Source organism: Indicator indicator, chromosome 11 (assembly GCF_027791375.1).
Source record: "Indicator indicator isolate 239-I01 chromosome 11, UM_Iind_1.1, whole genome shotgun sequence".
NCBI classification, from domain to species: Eukaryota; Metazoa; Chordata; class Aves; order Piciformes; family Indicatoridae; genus Indicator; species Indicator indicator.
In genome coordinates this window covers 17,210,275-17,227,269 of record NC_072020.1, presented here as the reverse complement: position 1 = coordinate 17,227,269, position 16,995 = coordinate 17,210,275, and the positions used below count along the sequence as shown (strand labels likewise).

Sequence of the window (16,995 nt, the reverse complement as noted above, 5' to 3'; positions counted from 1 at the left end):
CCCGCCCCGGCCTGCACAAAACACAACGCAGATGTCACAACCCGCAGCGGCCCCGGGATTAACCCCGCCACCGCCCCGCTCCCGCCAGCCCTTCTGCCCCGGGCCCGCCGCTCCTCCGGCCCCTCGGCTCCGGCGGGCCGCGGCCCCCCCGCCTCTCCAGGGCCCGCCGCCCGGCAAACGCTGTGCGGGACCGGGACCGCGGCGGACCCTTTCCACCGCACTCACCGGCGCGGTGCTGGCCGCCCGGCCCAGGCAGAGCCAGGACTCCAGCCCCGGCGGCGGGAGCGAGCGAGGCGGGCTCAGGGCGGCGGAACCGGCACCGTGCGGCGGCGGGAAGGGGCGGGCCGTGAGCTCACATCCTGCGCTGTGCTTTGAGGGATCGGCGGGCCGGCAGCCAGCGGGGCTGGGTCTGGCCCTGGCCCTCGGACCTGGCTCGGTGACGTAATTTGGACTTGTACTGTCGTCTGGCCTGGACGGTGTTTGTTATATTCCCCGGAATCGTAGAAACCCGGTCTGGAAGGGGCCTCAGGGATCGTCTGGCCCAACCGTGCTTGGGAACAGCCCGCTCTAGACAGGCTGGCCCAGCACCCTGCCCAGTGCCCAGTGCTGGGGACTCCACCACTGCCCTGGGGAGGTGATTCCTATAGCTGATTGTCCATGTGAAGAATTTTGCTTGTGTTCAATTGGAATCTCCCCAGGAGTAACTTTTACAGACTACTCTCTGCAAAAGGGAGGCTCCAACTTCTTCACAGCCACCCTGTAGAAACAAACACGGTGATGAGGTCTCCCCTCAGCCTTCTTTTCTCAAGGCTGAACAAACTCTGTTTTCTCAGCCTTTCCTCATATGGCAGCTTCCTAATCCTTGGATCACCTTTGTGTTCCATCTCTGGACCCTCTTCAGCCTCTCCACATTTTTTATACAGCAGGAACCAAACTTGGACACAGTATTCCAGGGAGGCCCTGACAATCCCTAAGTGGGACAACTTTGCCTCTGCTGGTGCTGCCCTTGTTGATGCAGCCCCAGCATCCTGTCGCCTTTCCTTGCTGCTGCAGCACACAGGTCACCCCTGTTGAGCTCATCCACCAGGAGCCCAGGTCCCTTTCCACATAGCTGCTTCCCAGCCGACCGGATCCCAGCCTGTGCTGCACTCCTGGGTTGCGTTTTCCCAGGAAGGTCAGGCGAAGGCCAGCCCACCCTGGTGATGAGCCTCTTGTGCTCTCTGAACGGAAAACATTGTTACTACTAACAACGTCAGTCTTCACCTTCCAAATAGCCTGTGAGTGCTTGCACTTCCCCCGTGCCTGAGCACCCATCTCTGCTGTGAAGGGACGCCAGAGACCACGCTGCGAGGTCCCAGCCCAGCATGTTTACAAATGGGTTCTCTGTTCTTCTAATCCTTCTCTGATATCGTTTTAGACACATCTGTATTACAAATGCTGAAAAACAATCTTTTTTTTTTCTTCCTAGCGGAGTTGACTAAATAGAAAACAAAATGTTTTCTCCTTTTCTTCCTGCCTTTGAGTTGGACAGAAAAAACAAGAATGCTGTCCCCTCCAGACTTGGGGGGATGCCCCCTTTAGCTTTGCCGAGAAAGGAGCATTTCAGGCAGGCATTTTTTTCTGTGTTAACGGCAACAGCTGGAGCACTTTCCCCGCACCCCGGTGTCACCCGCTGTGCAGAGGGATGAGAGTTGCTCTGGTCCCCGCGGTCACACGCACCCCCAGCGCTCTAGTCCCGTCCTCTCTCTCAGACAACTCCGGCGTGCGACGCTTGGACGAAGAGCAAACACCTTTGCCGACGGCGGTGGGACGCCTTCTACTTCAGCGAGGCTTCTTCCGCAGCGAGGCTTCTTCCGTACCGAGGCGAGGCGGCCCCACACCGATCTCCGCCAGCACTCGCCCTGCCCAGCGGGGCCCTCACAGAAGCCGGTGGCGCGGGGTCCCAAGAGGCTGCCCCGAGCAGGAGGGGCAGACCCACCAAGCCTTTGCGCTCCCGGGACCGCACGCAGAAGCGCCAATGGCGACCGCCAGGGGGCGCCCAAAGCGCGGTGCCGCCGCGGGAAGCCAGGGACAGAGCCTCTCCGCTGCCCCCCGCCCCGCTGCCCCCCTCCCCGTCGTCCCTCGCCCCGCCACCCCCGCCCGGCGGCAGCCGGCCCGCCCCAGCACCGCTCCACTCCGCTCTGCCCTGCCAGCGGCAGCCGGCCGCGGAGGGGGCGAGTATGCCGCGCATCAGCAGCGGGCGCGGGGCTGGATGCGCCCACCGCCAGCAGCGGCCGTCCCCTCTGCTGCTCCTCCTGTCAGCGCTGCTTGGGGCGCCGGCCCTGGTAGCTTTCAACTTGGACGAGGAGAAGCTGACAGTGTACAGCGGTCCCCCGGGCAGCTACTTCGGGTACTCGGTAGACTTCTACATCCCCGACGCCAGCACGTGAGTGCCGCTGCCGGGCGGGTAGGGCGGCCCGGGGAGTGGCGGCGTCCGAGTCCGGGCCGTGCCCGAGCGAGTAGGACCGACATCCCTTCCTGCCTGGCCGGGGCTGGGGGCGCGACGGCTGCGAGGGTGGCTTTGGGGAGGCCAGCCCCGAGGCCGCCGCCCGCGGGTGCCGATCGCTGCCGTGACGGTGCCGGTGCGTTCCGCAGGGTCAGTGTCCTGGTGGGAGCCCCCAAAGCCAACACCACGCAGCCAGACATCGTGGAAGGAGGAGCGGTGTACTACTGCGGGTGGCCCGGCGCACAGTGCAGGCAGATACCCTTCGATGGCACCAGTAAGTGAGGCGCTGGGTCCGATGTGCGGCGTGGGCTGTGCGGCTGTGTGTGTGCTGTGTGAGTGCTGTGTGTGCTCTGTGTGTGCTGCGTGTGCTGCTGAGTGCTCTGAGTGTGCTGTGTATGGTGTACGTGTGCTGCTCTGTGTGTGAGTGCTCTGTGTGTGCTGCTGCATGCTGTGTGCTGTGAGTGTTGTGTGTGTGCTGCTCTGTGTGTGCTGTGTGTATGCTGTGTGTGCTGTGAGTACTGTGTGTGCTCTGTGTGTGCTGCTGAGTGCTGTGTGTGTGCTGTGTATGGTGTGCGTGTGCTGCTCTGTGTGTGAGTGCTCTGTGTGTGAGTGCTCTGTGTGTGCTGCTGCATGCTAAGTGTGCTGTGTGTGTTGTGTGTGTGTGTGCTGCTCTGTGTGTGCTGAGTGTATGCTGTGTGTGTGCTGTGTGAGTGCTGCTGAGTTGTGTATGTGCTCTGTGTGTGAGTGCTGTGTGTGAGCTGCCACAGCACCAGTTTGTTGTCACTTGGTGCAGCTGTGCCCCTTGGATCCCAGAATCTGCTGCTGGCTGGAGAAGTCCCGCTCTGGGGAGTCCTGTGTGTGTTTGCTTGCAGGACAGGGTTTAACGGTCCCCAGAGCAATAACAGGACTGTGGCCCTCAGCATCTCCATAGGTCATCTTTACAGGGTTTGGGGGTTGTGTGTGCTTTAATAAAAGGTGGTTTTGACAGATTCCTCAATTGGAAAAGACTTCTATTTTGAGTGCTCAGAAGGCAAACCTCCAACACTCATGTCTCAGACACCTCTCCGCGTCCTGGGAATCACAGCATTGCCTGTCTTTGCTCTTGCTTTCAGCAGGGGGTTTTACCTCTGGCCAGACTAATGAAGCACCTCCTGGATACTCATTTAGCTCTTTTCAGAATGTAAGAATTTTATTTCAGAAGATTGGAAGCTAAATGCAGACTAATTTAGGCACAATGTGGATAGATTCTATCCACTTCCAGAATCCCGAGACAGATGTTTCTGATTTAATTAGAGAGAACACACACTTTAAACAGTTCAGGCTGTTTATGTTTGCTGTTGTCTCTTTACAGGTCATGCAAACAATTTAAGGCTAAGTGTTTGCAGGGACATTAAAACTGTTTGGCCTTATTTGGGCAGACTTTGTCAGTTTAATCATTAAGCAAAAGTTATGATTCTTTAGGATATATTTATTCTTAAAATTTGTGGTTTATTTAACTGTGAACACAATACGCTTCATTTTTTTTCCTGAGACCACAAATTAAATTAGAAGAGTTTACTTAAATGTAGGAAGTAAGCAGTGCAGTTCTTTACTCCTTCCAGCTCCAGCCACCTATGTGTGCTGCTACTTCCATGTTATTGTCTAGGAACTCTGCTCAGGACAGCTCTCCCAAAATGCTGGGCATTCTTTAGAACAGAATAAGAGGTAGTTCTTATATGTATGTGGCTCCTTGGGCATGTCATGCTATGTAGAGGATGTGGTTGTGTAGAAATGTGATTGTGTAGTTGTATGCATACAGTATTTTTAGTGTATTATGCCCTGAGTATACATCTTTAAAGCAAAGCCAGGTTAGAAAATACATCTGCATCTCCACCTTGTGATTAGATAGTCGATGTAGCAGAAGTGGAATCTATTATCTAGACAAATTAATTGCAGATTTGAATAGCAAACTTCTAGACCAAATTAAAATCACCTTGCACTTTAGAGGGGCTTCTTGAAAAATGAGTGAAAACCTAGTGATGAAACTTAGGAGGACATCTGGCTTTCCTGTGGCTAAAGAGACTCAGGACAGCTCCATGCTGTGACAGAGATGTCCTTTTGCAGATGCTGTGTTTCAGTAAGGCTGGTGAGTATAGCAGCAAGACTTTGAACTGCACCACACACCTTGGGATCAAGCTGTGGTTGATTCATTCTACCTGAGATGGTTCGTTGTGTGCTCTGCACAGATGCCTGGCTTGCAGACAGTTGGAGTTAGGCCAGAGAGAGTCCACTGTGTGGGTACAAACACACTGCCCTGGGAAGGGGGGTTGCAGGCTCAGCAGTGCCGTGGGTCCAGTTCTGGTGCCAAGGGCACTAAGGATGCTCTGTCACACAACTCAGCCATTGCCAGCTGCCCTCATAGGCAGGCACTCTGGGAGGATTTGGACAGCATGTTCCAGCACCCATTCTTCACTGCCAGTGGCATAAAGGCCATCTCCAGTACGCCTTAGATTACTCTTTTTGCTGAAGTGTGGATCTATAGTTCATGTCAAGTTTTTCTGTCTAATGGACAGTACTTACAGGAGCATCTCTTACTCTATTTCCCTAAACTGAGCAGTCCAGTGAGCCTGGATGATACCATTCCAAATACCCTGTTCCACACAGCTCCTTTAGAAGCCTTTGGCCACTAAATCCACTTGGATTTAGATACTCCTTACTAAATGTGAAGGGTGTTTTCAGTCTATGAGTCTTTCTTGTATGGGCCCCTTGTGCTCACTATGCCTTCTCCCTACAACATCACTCATAAATGCTGCTATTTTCATTTTATATTTATATTCCCATTTTTTACATTTATTCTGATAAGCAGGAGAAAAGCCACTCTGGGCTGTCAAGGATCCCACAGGAAATTGGTGATGATACTGGTAGCTGACTCGGGATTTTCTTTTCTTCCTCCAGTTCTTTAACCACAAAATTATTCTTTCTCTCAAAGCAAAAAACACCCAATAATTATTAGAAGACTGGAAATATAGCTCTAGCAAATTTAATTTTAGAGATGAATGCTTCATTCCTCACTGGAGGTTTTGAAAAGTCTTGGAAAGCTTTGGGAATGTTTTCTGAAACAGAAAAGCTACAGAGAGGCTGCTGCAGAGCTGGAAGATTTCACTTTGATGCATTTTTGTGCAAAGCTTCATTTTCTAACTAATTTTTTCTTGACTCAAACCAAATAATGTCATCTCTTTCAATTAGATTCACTAAGCACAATAAAGGAGACAAAACTGCTGACTATTGAAAGCAGGGTTAATTAAGAGCAGAAGATTGAGTGGAGCTAGAAGGAAAGGGAGAGTATAATGCGACTCTTAGAAGACAGGGTGACCCAACAAACACACAAGGAATGTACTAAATCAGTGTTTTTTAGCCACAAGAGTTCAATGGAGGACTGCTAAATTTGCTAAATCTTAAAGAATTTGTGACAGAGAAGCAGATACAGAAGTGCTCTATCCCACGTGAGAGATGTGACATTGCAGCTCAGAGAAGCTGGCATTTCAACTGCCACATCAACATCCAAGAGATCAGGGAATCCAAGTGGTTGAAAACCACTGGCTTACGTTGCTTGTGAGCATGAGAGCTTGTGCCTTCTGTTTCAGAGGACACAGAACATTGCAAGAAGGGCTCCTTCATTTGCAAATGCTTTGATGTTATTTATATTAATGCTGTTAATATCTCAGCCCTGCTGAATAGGCACAGTGAGGACATGGACAAATGTGCTGTGGTGGCTTGGACATGGATCTGATGGAGTGGGTCTAAAGGAGGGCCATGAAAATGATCAGGGGGCTGGAGCACCTCTGATACCAGGACAGGCTGAGGGAGCTGGGGTCGTTCAGCCTGCAGAAGAGAAGGCTCCAGGGACACCTAAGAGCAGCCTGCCAGTACCTGAAGGGGGCTACAAGAAGGCTGCAGAGGGACTGTTTGCAAAGGCCTGCAGGGACAGGACAAGGGGCAATGGTTTGAAATGAGAGCAGAGCAGATTTAGTTTGGATGTGAGGAGCAAGTTCTTCACTGTGAGGGTGCTGGAACACTGCCACAGCTTACCCAGGGAGGTGGTTGAGGCCCCGTCCCTGGAGATATTCAAGACCAGGCTGGAGAAGGCTCTGAGCAATCTGCTGTAGTGGAGGATGTCCCTGCTGAGTGCAGGGGGATTGGACTGGATGAGCTTTGGTGTTCCCTTCCAACCCAAACCATTCTGGGATTCTATGCCTTCAGTCAAGCTCCTGGACATTTTTGAGTATCATGGTGTTACAGGTGTTTAGTTGCTTTGTCCTAATGTGTAGTTCTCCTGTATTGTACAGATACTGAGATCTTTACTGCAGGAATGGATGAATGTGCCTTGTTATGGGGCTGTAAAAGTACAGCAAACTGAAAAGGAACAAACTCTCTCTTCACAAGCATTTGAGGCTTGTGAAAAGACAGTGATGAACAAGAACATGCTCCTGAGTCAGGGAAGGGAAGGAAGAGGAATGCGAGAGTTTGTAAAGTGTGCATTGCCTTAGACAGAAGAAGCACTTGTCCTGAAAGTGTTCTAAGGGAACCAAGTAAGTGATAAGATCCCTTAGTGAAAAACTTGGGCTTGCTGAGGTTAACATTGTGATGGTCAGGGCTGCCACAGGCTGGTCTTTGGTCCTGCAGAGGCTGTTTTGTTGAAGAGTTTTGTTTTCCTTTGTGAATAATATGGTTCTATTATTTAAATAATTGAATTTTTAATTTAAAGGAAGTTATTCCATATCCTGTGTGCCATAGAGTCCTGATGGGAGAATATAAATGCTAAGCTTAACTGGGACCTGTCATGGCACTGTGATGTTCCCCAGTGGATCAGGGATGCACCCAGAGTCATCAGTGAGGTGCAGCTGACCTCCCTGCACCACACAGGCTGTGAAACTCAGGGCTAAACTCTATTCTTTTCCTCACAGCAGCTTGAAATAACAAAAGACAAGTCCTCAGGATTTCTGAAGTTCTCTTGCTCCTTTTTTTCTCAGAAACTAACATCCCATGAGGGAGCATACCCTGCCTTGGTAGCTATTGAACACCCAGCGGAACACTCAGTGTGCACTCAATGAAAGTTACAAACCCACCTTTAAAAAGGTGACATTGCTTCTAAGTGCCATGTTCCAGCTGTCAAACACAGGCTGGGTTCCTTACTGCTAGCACTGGTGCTCAAACCAAAAATGACCTGGAATCATCTCGTGTGCCACTGGGCATGCCTTAGGGTGCTGAGGCTGGTCTGAGTGAGCAGCTGCATGCCTTGTGTTCACCTGCAAGTGTGTGTGGGCTAAGCTGCTCTGCTGAGAAGGTGGCTTGCTTAGAGGCAGCAGAGGTGCAGGAGTATCCGTGGCCCATTCCTAAAGGTCATAGTGCCTGACTGTTCTACAGGCAGTGCTCCCAGATAATCACTGAGCTCTCTCAGGTCACCTCTGTTCTCCAGAGGAGCTGAGCCAGAGATTTCCAAAGCAACAAGGTGGTTCACTTGCAAACCAACACCAATAATTGATCCTGTGGATGAAACAGATTGGTCCTGCCAAGGGACAAGGGTGCAGAGGAGGGAAGGAGGATGAAATGTTGGCATGCTGTAGGGTTTGGTCTGACCCATCCATATGGAAGTCTTGTAACCAGGCATTCCCATACGGGCTGGCCGGTGATAGGGCCTCCAGCCAAGAAGAGGCTTTAGCAGGAGCTCTCTGTCTTTCCTGCTGTTGATCCAGCACTAACTCTGCAGTCCCATGTTTGCAGCTCTTTAAAGCCTCCTGAATCTAGGCACTGGAGCCAGGATTGAGGGAAGAAGCTGAAAGCACTGTCCCTGAGAGCACCACTGCTGCATTAACCTGTTCCATGGCAGCAGGGAACTGAGATAAAGAATTGTGGAAGGGCTTTTAGTATTCCATTACTCCAGCAGATACGGACTGAAGGTCAGGGATTCCTCCTGCTCTGTAAGCCTGTCCTGTTGCACTGCAGGGTGAGTCTTTGAAAGTCAAGGAGGGGACAGGGGAGCAAGCACTGGCATGATACTAAAGAGCTGAGAGCTCTTTTCTCTCTCATCAGTTGCACAAAGCTAACTTCTCCGTTTCTCCATTATGAAATGAGGTTTGCAGTAGCTGCACCTGCTTTAGCATTGGGGTGTACAAGAGTCGTGTGGCCATGGCACTTTGGGACATGGGTTAACGTCCATGGTGGTGTTGGGTTGATGGTTGGACTGGATGGTCTTAGAGGGCTTTTCCAACTCAAACCATTCTGTGATTCTGTAGTTACCGAGCCCTTGCTCAAGCTCCTGCTCTTTCGTTCAGCTGCCAGGAGAGGTAGCAGCAGAGCAACAGGAGGAAAACCTTCTCCCTCCTGGTGAACTGGGGAACTTCTGAACCACTCAAAGCATCTTGCAGCCAGAAGCAAACTGAAATGCCCCCTGAAGCGCGCTGCTGCGTTTGAAATCTAGTAAAAAGTCAGTAGTTTATATTTCAGAAACTCATGATGAAGGCCACTTTTAATTGTCATGCTTCACAGGCTGCAACAAGTTCTGGTGTTTTAAATTAGTTCCTAAAGGCAGGATTTTAGATACCAGCTCCCCTGTTTCCAGGACCCACTAGTGTATTGTCTTTGCTATCAGTTAACTTTACCAGTTGTAGTAAAATAGGTGATATGCTTCTAAACTAGCTGGAGAAAATGTGAGCAGTCCCTGAAGGGGAAGAGGGGAGAGGGCTTTAGACCACTTCTGGCCAAGTGTGCAGCTGATAAAAACCATGAACTAATCTGTCCATCAGTGGAGCTGATTGTAACAGAATCCAGGAGCTGTGTGAGGAAAGGATGGATTGTGGGGCTCAAGGGGTTTAGGTCCATGAAAAACTCCTTAGCTGCAGAGATGGGATGGTTCTAGAGAAAATGTGAAATCCTGCTATAAACCGGAGTTTGCATCTGAGGAGAAACTGCTGAGGGAGAACTTTGTTGTGCTGTTGAATGTTGACACATTTCAGTCCACTGTGCCAGGAAGACCTTATCTAGAGCCTCGTGTTTCACTTGGAGCATTTTGATTTATAATACAGCTTCACGGGGTTCTTTTCTAAGTCTCAGCCTTATCTAAAGAAGGCCAAAAATACTCTGAGCTATGTTAGTTCAAGCCCTGAGGTCTCAATTTGTTTTTGATCAGATTGTACTTAGGGAAAAAATCCAATTGAATTTGATGTTGTTTTTTTTTTTTTTTCTCTCTTGATTCATGACATGGAAGTCTAAATAAAGCTCTCTAGATATGATCTATTAAATTAAAATAACTCTTATGAATAGCATCTAAGGTACAACAAACCCCAGGAATTAAATAGATGTTTGCAACATCAGATAAATCTAAAACCAGAAGTAGCTCTTCTCGTCATGCAAGGGATTTTCATGTCTTTACTGTCACTAAACACTCTGAAGTTCTTTTTTTCCCCAACGTTGATGTTGAAGGCAATTTCTTGCCTTGAATCTCTTAGACCATGGTTTTTGGCTTGGCATTTGTACTCTGCCTCTGTTGAGGGCCTGCTATCAGGGACTCTGTGAATGTCACTGACTCACCTTTGCTCACTGATGGCTGCTAGGACTCGAATCTTACCTGGAAGAGCTGCAGGTGCATTACACAGCTGGATTTGTGGCTTTGATTATCATAGAATCACAGAATGGTTTGGGTTGGAAAGGACCTCCAAAGGTCGTCTAGTCCAACCACTCTGCAGTACACAGGGAGATCCCCAATTGGAGCAGCTTGCCCAGAGCCTTGTCCAGCCTGACCTTGAATATCTGCATGGATGGGGCCTCAACCACCTCCTTGGGCAACCTGTTGCAGTGTTCCAGCACCCTCATGGTGCAGAACTTATTGTTAACATCCAAAGCATTGCTTTCCTACATTAAGTTTGATTAAAATATTTTATCTGCTTTGGTTCAAGTTATACCAAATGCTGCGTTTCCTTTTGAATTTCCAGAGGTGAAGGAACCAGAGTGAAGTGTGGTCAGCATGAGCAGAGATCACAGAATCACAGAATGTGTTTCTTATGCAGGCTGATGACTACAACAAATTAATATTTGCAAGAGCAGTTGGTCTGATTCACACCTGTTGCACAGCTTATAAATGTGCTGGCTCAGGGAGTAAGAGGAGACCAGTCCCCAGAGAAAGTGCCAGACCTAGTCTGAGGTGTGCAGGTGATGGGTTTGCATTCACACTTGCTCCAGGTTCAAGCTTTAATTCCCAAAGATCAATCTCTGCACTGCTGTCCTTACACAGGTTTGCATTTTACTGTCTGGATGCAAAATTTTCTGCTTGTTCAGCTACAGTTTGGGGCAGCTAAAGAGCCTTTTCCCTTTGGTAGCCCCTGAGTACCTGCAGTCTAAAGACTGGGTGCAGGAACATTGAAACTCATGTTTCACCATATCCAGGACTGCTTCCAAAGCTGGACTGAAGGGCGGTACCGGTACCAAGGAGTCTTGGTGCCTGCAGTAGAAAATCAGATGTTCTTGGGTTGCTGAGATGCAGCTCCAGGATGTCCTTGCACCTAAATTTATACTTGAACATCTCTCTGCCCTCCGTGTACCTCTGGGTGTCTGGGCCTTCCCCTGCAGTAGAGTCTCAGGCGGTACAATGAAGAGTGGCTCCAGGGCTGAGTTTCCAGCCAGCTTTGTGAGTCATCCAGACTGTTGACCATCTGGAACAGCTCCTGGGCTGGCTCTGAAGCAATCCAGCTGGTACTCAGGCACTCCCTGGACTGCTCTGTGGACAGGCTCAGGCGTTGCATGCCCAGCCCAGCTGCTGCCTCCTTCACTAGGTCACGTATCGTGATACACGATAGCCTGGACTCTGTCCCAAAAGGGGCCAGGCATTCTCCTCCAGAAGATGACATGTGAATGCAACCTGAAGTCAAGCCAAGGTTTTGCTGCTCACAGAAATATGTCATCAACATGGACAGTGGGATTGAGGCACTCTCAGCAAGTTTGCCAATGGCACCAAGCTGTGTGGTGTGGTTGACATGCTGGAGGAAGGAGATGCCATACAGAGGGAGCCAGACAGGCTGGAGAGGTTGGTCGGTGCCAACCTCAGGAGTTCAACAAGGTCAAGTGCAAGGTCTTGCACCTGGGTTAGGGCAATCCCAAGCTCAAATCTGTGTGGGGATGAGAATGGCTAGGGAACAGTGGTGAGTAGGATGACTTCGGGGTGCTGGGTGAGGAGAAGTTCAACATGAGCCAGCAACGTGAGCTGGCAGCCCAGAAACCAACCCTGTGTTGGGCTGCATCCAAAGCAGTGTGGGCAGCAGGGGCAGGGAGGGGATTCTGCCCCTCTGCTCTGCTGAGATCCCAGCTGGAGTCCTGTGTCCAGCTCTGGATGCCCTAACACAAGAAGGACATGGAACTGTTAGAGCAGGTTCAGAGAAGGCCACAAAGATGTTCCAAGGGCTGCTAAGGAGACAGGCTGGGAGAGTTGGGGCTGTTCAGCCCAGAGAAGAGAAGGGTCCTGGGAGACCTTAGAGCAGCCTTCCAGGATTTGAAGAAGGCTGCAGGGGAGCTGGGGAGGGACTTTTGACAAAGACCTGTAGTGACAGGACAAGGGGTGATGGCTTCAGACTGGAAGGATCTGGATGGAGATGGGACATGAGGAAGCAATTCTTGCCCATGAGAGTGGTGAGGCACTGGAACAGGTTGGCCAGAGAAGTTGGGGAGGCTCCAAGCTTGGAAGTGATTAAAGCCAGGTTGGCTGGGGCCTTGAGCAAGCTGCTCTGGTAGGAGGTGTCCCTGCCCATGGCAGGGTGTTGGAACTGGACGGTCTTTAAGGTCCTTTCCAATCCAAACCATTCTAGGATTCTATCATTCTATTTTTTGAAACACTCAGATAACAGAGTTTTGAAGAATGTCCCAAAGCCAGCAATAACAACTTTGTTTTGGTTAAAACTGGGTTGGGATTTATCCAAGTAAACGAATAGTTTTCATCAGCCTCTAGTCTAAAGCAGTCATCTGTGGCTATCCAGTTGGGTAAAAAAATAAAGAAAATACTTGTAGGCCGTGGTTATTCTGAGGTTCTCATATGTTTGCTTTAGGAGGAGAAGGGATGAGCCCTAGATTGTGTCTTCAGTTTTAAGTGGATGACTAGCTCAGAAGGGGACATTTGCAGTAGCTTCATTCACAGCCTTGATGTCTAATTGATTAAGTCTATCAGGGCAGGCTGGTGACAGTCCCCATGCGTTCAGCCAAGAAAGCTGCTCAGCTGCATTCTGGTGCTGTTACAGGGAAGCAGCAGCTGCCTCACAGCAATCTGAAATACCCAGGTGGTGTTACTTCCAACAGGCTCAACTCTCTCTTGTTGAGCCAGCTGCATGGGTTCAACAAGTCACAGTTCAAGGTCCTGTATCTGGGTAGGACAAATCCCAGGCACAAATCCAGGCTGGGTGCAGAGTGGGTTGAGAGCAGCCCCGAAGAAAGAGGGTTGAGGCTGTTGGTTGCTGAGCAGCTCCCCATGAGCCAACAGTGCCCTCATGCAGCCCAGAAGGCAGCTGTGTGCTGGGCTGCATCCAGAGGAGTGTGGGCAGCAGGGCAAGAGAGGGGATTCTGCCCCTTGGCTCTGCTGAGACCCCATCTTGAGCGTAAATCCATAGAATATAAGCTGACATTTTTTTATTACATTCCAAGGCAGACAGTCTTTATTTTCACTTAGAGTGAATGAAAAGGATTGATTCCTGTGTTATCCCTCCTGATAGGAACCAGAACCCAAGGCAAGGGCTTGCAGATAGAAGGGGGGAAGAAGGAGTCCTGATGGGAACCAGAACCTAAGGTAAAGGGTTGCAGATAGAAGCGGGGGGAAGGAGGAGTAATGCCCTGCCTGTGTATAAATGGAGAGTTCATTAGGAATGGCTGGTAAGGGAGGAGCAGAGCCCAGGAACATGTGGGGAATCAGTTCACTTCAGAGAAGTGGGGGTGAAAGGAAGGGATGTCTGCTTTTTATTAGAGCCTCAACTGCATTAGAATTGGCCTGAGCCTTTACCCATCTGGCTTCTCTTATGCTGACATCTGCAAGAGTATATGTAAAGCAACATTAAGAAGCTGTCTCTTGTGACAGTGTGTACACATGTAATTCTGTTAAAAACTAACTCCTTTGCTATCAGTAGTGTTGGCCTTTGAATAAGCCTGCTGAGCAATGGCATTTGTTTGACAAAAACTAATTATGGAACATCCTTTTTACATGGAAAGTTTCTACCATGGATGAGAAGAGTGCTTGAGAGCTTTTCACCTGATTTTTGTAGATTCTTTGTCAGAAATTTCAGGTAAATATTTTTGGTAGGGTTTCTTCTTCCAGTCCTTTCTGGGTTGTTTTTTTTTTTTTTTTTTTTTGTTTTGTTTTGGGTGTTGGTTGTTTTTTTTCCCCCTGAAGCTTAAATATAATGATTTTGAATTTTCTCAAGTGAATTTAAGCCAGTTTCCACTGCCCGGTGAAAACCTTCAATGGTGCTAGAATGTCCATTTCTTAAGTTGGTGGTAATGTAATATACTCATTAGCCTGGTCCCTCGTGTGGGTAGTTCTCAGGGTGGTACTTTGTCAAATCAGCTGTCAACATCCTGCTTCTTTCTTTGTCAGACAACAGGAAAGTGAAAGTCAATGGCACCAGGGAGCCTATTGAGTTCAAGACAAATCAGTGGTTTGGGGCAACAGTCAAAGCTCATAAAGAAAAAGTGGTGGTAAGTCCTCTGCATTTGGTATTCATTTGGAGCTGATGTTTGTTTTTCTCAGCTGTCTATCTTTAATAGCTCTCCGTGTGTACATTGTGGAGACAGCTCTATGATGATGCATGAATTATAAACCAGATGATGTATAGAGCTCAGGAAATGAAAGCAGTCTACAAAGCCAGGTTGAAGTGATCAGGAGAAGATGATCCCACTGCCATGTGGAGACAGCAGAATGCCAGCTTGCTGTGCAAGGGAATGGTGGGTTTTGTTAAACAGGTAATGGACATCTTTTAGAGATACACAGCAACTGATAAGGCATTTTTTTGTGTTACAGGTTCAGAGGGGGTTGAGAGCAGCTCTGCAGAAAGATTCTTGGGGGTGTTGGCTGCTGAGCATCTCCCCATGAGCCAGCAGTGCCCTCATGCAGCCCAGAAGGCAGCTGTGTGCTGGGCTGCATCCAGAGGAGTGTGGGCAGCAGGGCAAGAGAGGGGATTCTGCCCCTTGGCTCTGCTCTGCTGAGACCCCACCTCCAATCCTGCCTCCAGTTCTGGTGTCCCCAGCATAAGAAGGACACAGAGCTGCTGGAGTGAGTCCAGAGGAGGCCACAAAGATGATCCAGGGGAGATTTTAATTGGATATTAGGAAGAAGTTCTGTGAGGGTGATGAGGCACTGGAAGTTGTGAATGTCTCATCCCCGGAAGCATTTAAGACCAGGCTGAATGAGGCCTTGAGCAAGCTGGTCTAGTGGAAGGTGTCCCTGCCTATGGGAGTGAGTTGGAACTGGATGATATTTCAGGTCCTTTCCAACCCAAACCATTCTGTGATTGCATTGTTGTCTTTTGTCACTACGTTATGCTCAGTGTTCCACAAATGATAGAACACCAATCCCCCTGCACTGCTGACGACTGCATTTGCCAGATGCTTGAGTGTCTGAAAGGTCCAGGTGACATTGTTTCTGTTCTGATAGGCTTGTGCTCCACTGTATCATTGGAGAACCCTTAAAGACAGCCCTGAGAAGGACCCGGTGGGCACCTGCTATGTAGCAGTTCAGAACTTCAGTGCCTATGCTGAGTATTCACCTTGTCGCAACAGTAAGTGTGAATGGGAGCAATCTTGTGTGGAGGGAGTTGATGCTCCAGCCTTCCACTCCTGGTTGAATGGAAATTGGACACTACTGCATCGTGTGGGGGAGTTAAAGAACAATTGACTTTAAATCATGTACCTCCAATTGGATACTTCATTGTGTAATTGAAAGAGAAGGAATTAAGTAAACTAAGCTCATACAGTTACAGCCATGAGATACAATTGGTGCAGTTTAAATGGCTTGAAAAAGCAGAAGACAGATCTAGATAAGAAGCAGACAACATTTTAAACCAATTACTCATGCTCATGTGGGGTATAAATCTCTCATCACAGATGCACCATCTGAAGAGCAGACCCTGCCCAGAAACACACAAGCCTGTCTCACTGTTTGTGCCTGTATCACCCCCAACAGCTCATTTCTGAAGGGCTTCCAGCATGGAGGAAGGTCATGCCCATTGGCACTGCTGCTCCACAGCCTGCTCTGTGCAGTTCTGAGGCTGTGGCAGCAAGCTCTGGGCCTTACCTCCTGGGGAACAGGTTAAAACATTGCCATGTGTTTAGAACCAAGTGCAGTCTCTTTCAAGTGCCACACATTAGGTTAAATCCACGCTCACCCTGGTTAGTATCCTCTGCCTAGGTTTTGAGGGTGATTGTTAATGCTCTCCTTACCTGACAGCTCAGATCATTAAAAGCAACATAAAGTATCCAGTGACTATGCTGAGCTTTGGGCTGGGCAGGGAGTGGGGCAGTTTCTGTACTCCCAGGTCAGAGAACTCTTCTTGCAGTTACTTTCTTGAAAGCCATGCTGTAAGACAACACACAGCATGGGCTTGCCTCTGCCTCCCAGGGTAGCCCTCCCAGCAAAGCTGTGATGCTGCTCGGTTTAGCTGGGATGGGTGGCTGCTCAGGTTGTACAGGCTAGCCAAGAGCAGAAGTCTGAGTCTAATTCCTTGTGACAACAGAGACCCTTCTGCTGCTGCAGCTGGCATTGGTGCCATGTGCACAAGGGCTGATTTCAACCACACCTTTTAACTGTTCCTGTGCTGCCAAGTGTGCTCCTGCCTTTGGGGTCTCAGGCACTAGTTTGCCAGACACATTACAGGGAAAGTGGACACTAATGTGACATGGTGGAAAGGTTTCTTTGGGGTGAAGATCTAGAGACAGAATCAAATCACATAGCTGGGTGTTCCTGGCACCTGACTCATGTGTGATAACCTAGCCCAGTAATGCTCTTCTGGTCTACCAGAATATATGCACACTACAGCCAAGTGAGATGTTTGTGTGTGTGTCCACTGCTGCTCTGGGGCTTTCCTTTCCTCACCCTGTAGCAGGGCTCTGAGCTGAGTTGTGCTGCCATGTCTTCCTTCTAAAGCCTAGTCCCGGTCCCTGGATGGACAGCCCAGAGAGAAGCTGGATATGTGAGAAATTTAGACCATAAGGTCTGCTTCATGTACTTCTGATGTCTCACTGGGGCTTTGCCAAAAGCTTATGCCATTTGAAAAGAGAGTTCAAGTAGCCATTCCTGCTCTCATTTCCCCAATCCTTCAGACTCCCAGTGCTCCCAGGAAAGCCCTAAAATGCATGGAAGCAGACTTTGTACAAGCATGTTGGGATGTGGAGGCTGGAAATAAAGGTGGACAGAAGCAAGAAGGCTGTTGGTGCATGTGCAGAGGGGCACCCAAGATGATGCTGCGCTTCATTCCTCACGGAGCAAGTGTGTGTCAGGGAAAGGGCTGGCC

The 16,995-nt window shown here is 49.4% G+C and overlaps 1 protein-coding gene across 1 annotated transcript in view; it reads left to right on the top strand.

The window, feature by feature from the left end:
• The first annotated feature begins 31 nt into the window (after positions 1–31).
• ITGA8 (integrin subunit alpha 8) overlaps positions 32–16,995 on the top strand; it is an 88,657-nt gene continuing 71,693 nt past the window's right edge. The window contains exons 1-5 of the mRNA XM_054385146.1: positions 32–436; positions 1,752–2,425; positions 2,635–2,759; positions 14,085–14,185; positions 15,141–15,264. Of these exons, the coding sequence (XP_054241121.1) occupies positions 32–436; positions 1,752–2,425; positions 2,635–2,759; positions 14,085–14,185; positions 15,141–15,264 (1,429 nt within the window). The remainder of the gene's footprint in view (positions 437–1,751; positions 2,426–2,634; positions 2,760–14,084; positions 14,186–15,140; positions 15,265–16,995) is intronic.